The 536-nt window shown below is 43.5% G+C and overlaps 1 protein-coding gene across 1 annotated transcript; it reads left to right on the top strand.

Moving 5' to 3' along the window:
* Positions 1-22: 22 nt before the first annotated feature.
* On the top strand, positions 23-535 carry TM35_001751000 (retrotransposon hot spot (RHS) protein; the record flags this gene model as incomplete). The annotated part of the gene is made up of 1 exon (XM_029031963.1): positions 23-535. A coding segment is annotated over one exon (513 nt), but the record flags the coding sequence as incomplete, so codon positions are not given.
* Between the last annotated feature and the right edge of the window lies 1 nt (position 536).

Consider the following 536-nt stretch of genomic DNA (forward strand, 5'->3'; position numbering starts at 1 on the left):
TGTACCTCAACCCAAGTGGACATTGAACAGTAGAGTCAGGGAAGTACTGGTGGAGACACCTAAACTAAATGATTTCCTCCGCAATAATGTGGGTGGCAGGGGTGTTGTTGATTCCAATGAGAATGTTACCATGGAGGCATTTGTCATAAAACCAGATATGTTTATTCAAGATGAAGAACTGATAAGGTTAATTACTGCACTGCCCGCCTACGAGAGAATAAAGGAAAATATGGGGATTCTGCGGGAGAAAGTAAGGGTTCTTAACGAGGTTGCAAACAATCTTGAAAAAGCAGGAGTTTACTCTCTGCAGCAATGGGATGAATTCACAGACAAGGAGAGTATTCTTTTAATGGCAAGGGGGATTTTGAATGCAGCTCTTAATATAGCAAAGGAGAAGGGGTTTGTTTCTCAGTTAGCTACATCTGTGGTAATGGAAGGTGCATATGAATCTGTGTATACTGCGACATGGCACTATGTGGAGGGTGTTGGTGGTGAGGGATTCGGTATGCAAGTGAAAGAGGGCCATCCACCGCAAC

Source organism: Trypanosoma theileri, assembly GCF_002087225.1.
Source record: "Trypanosoma theileri isolate Edinburgh chromosome Unknown TM35_Tth_175_V1, whole genome shotgun sequence".
NCBI classification, from domain to species: Eukaryota; Euglenozoa; class Kinetoplastea; order Trypanosomatida; family Trypanosomatidae; genus Trypanosoma; species Trypanosoma theileri.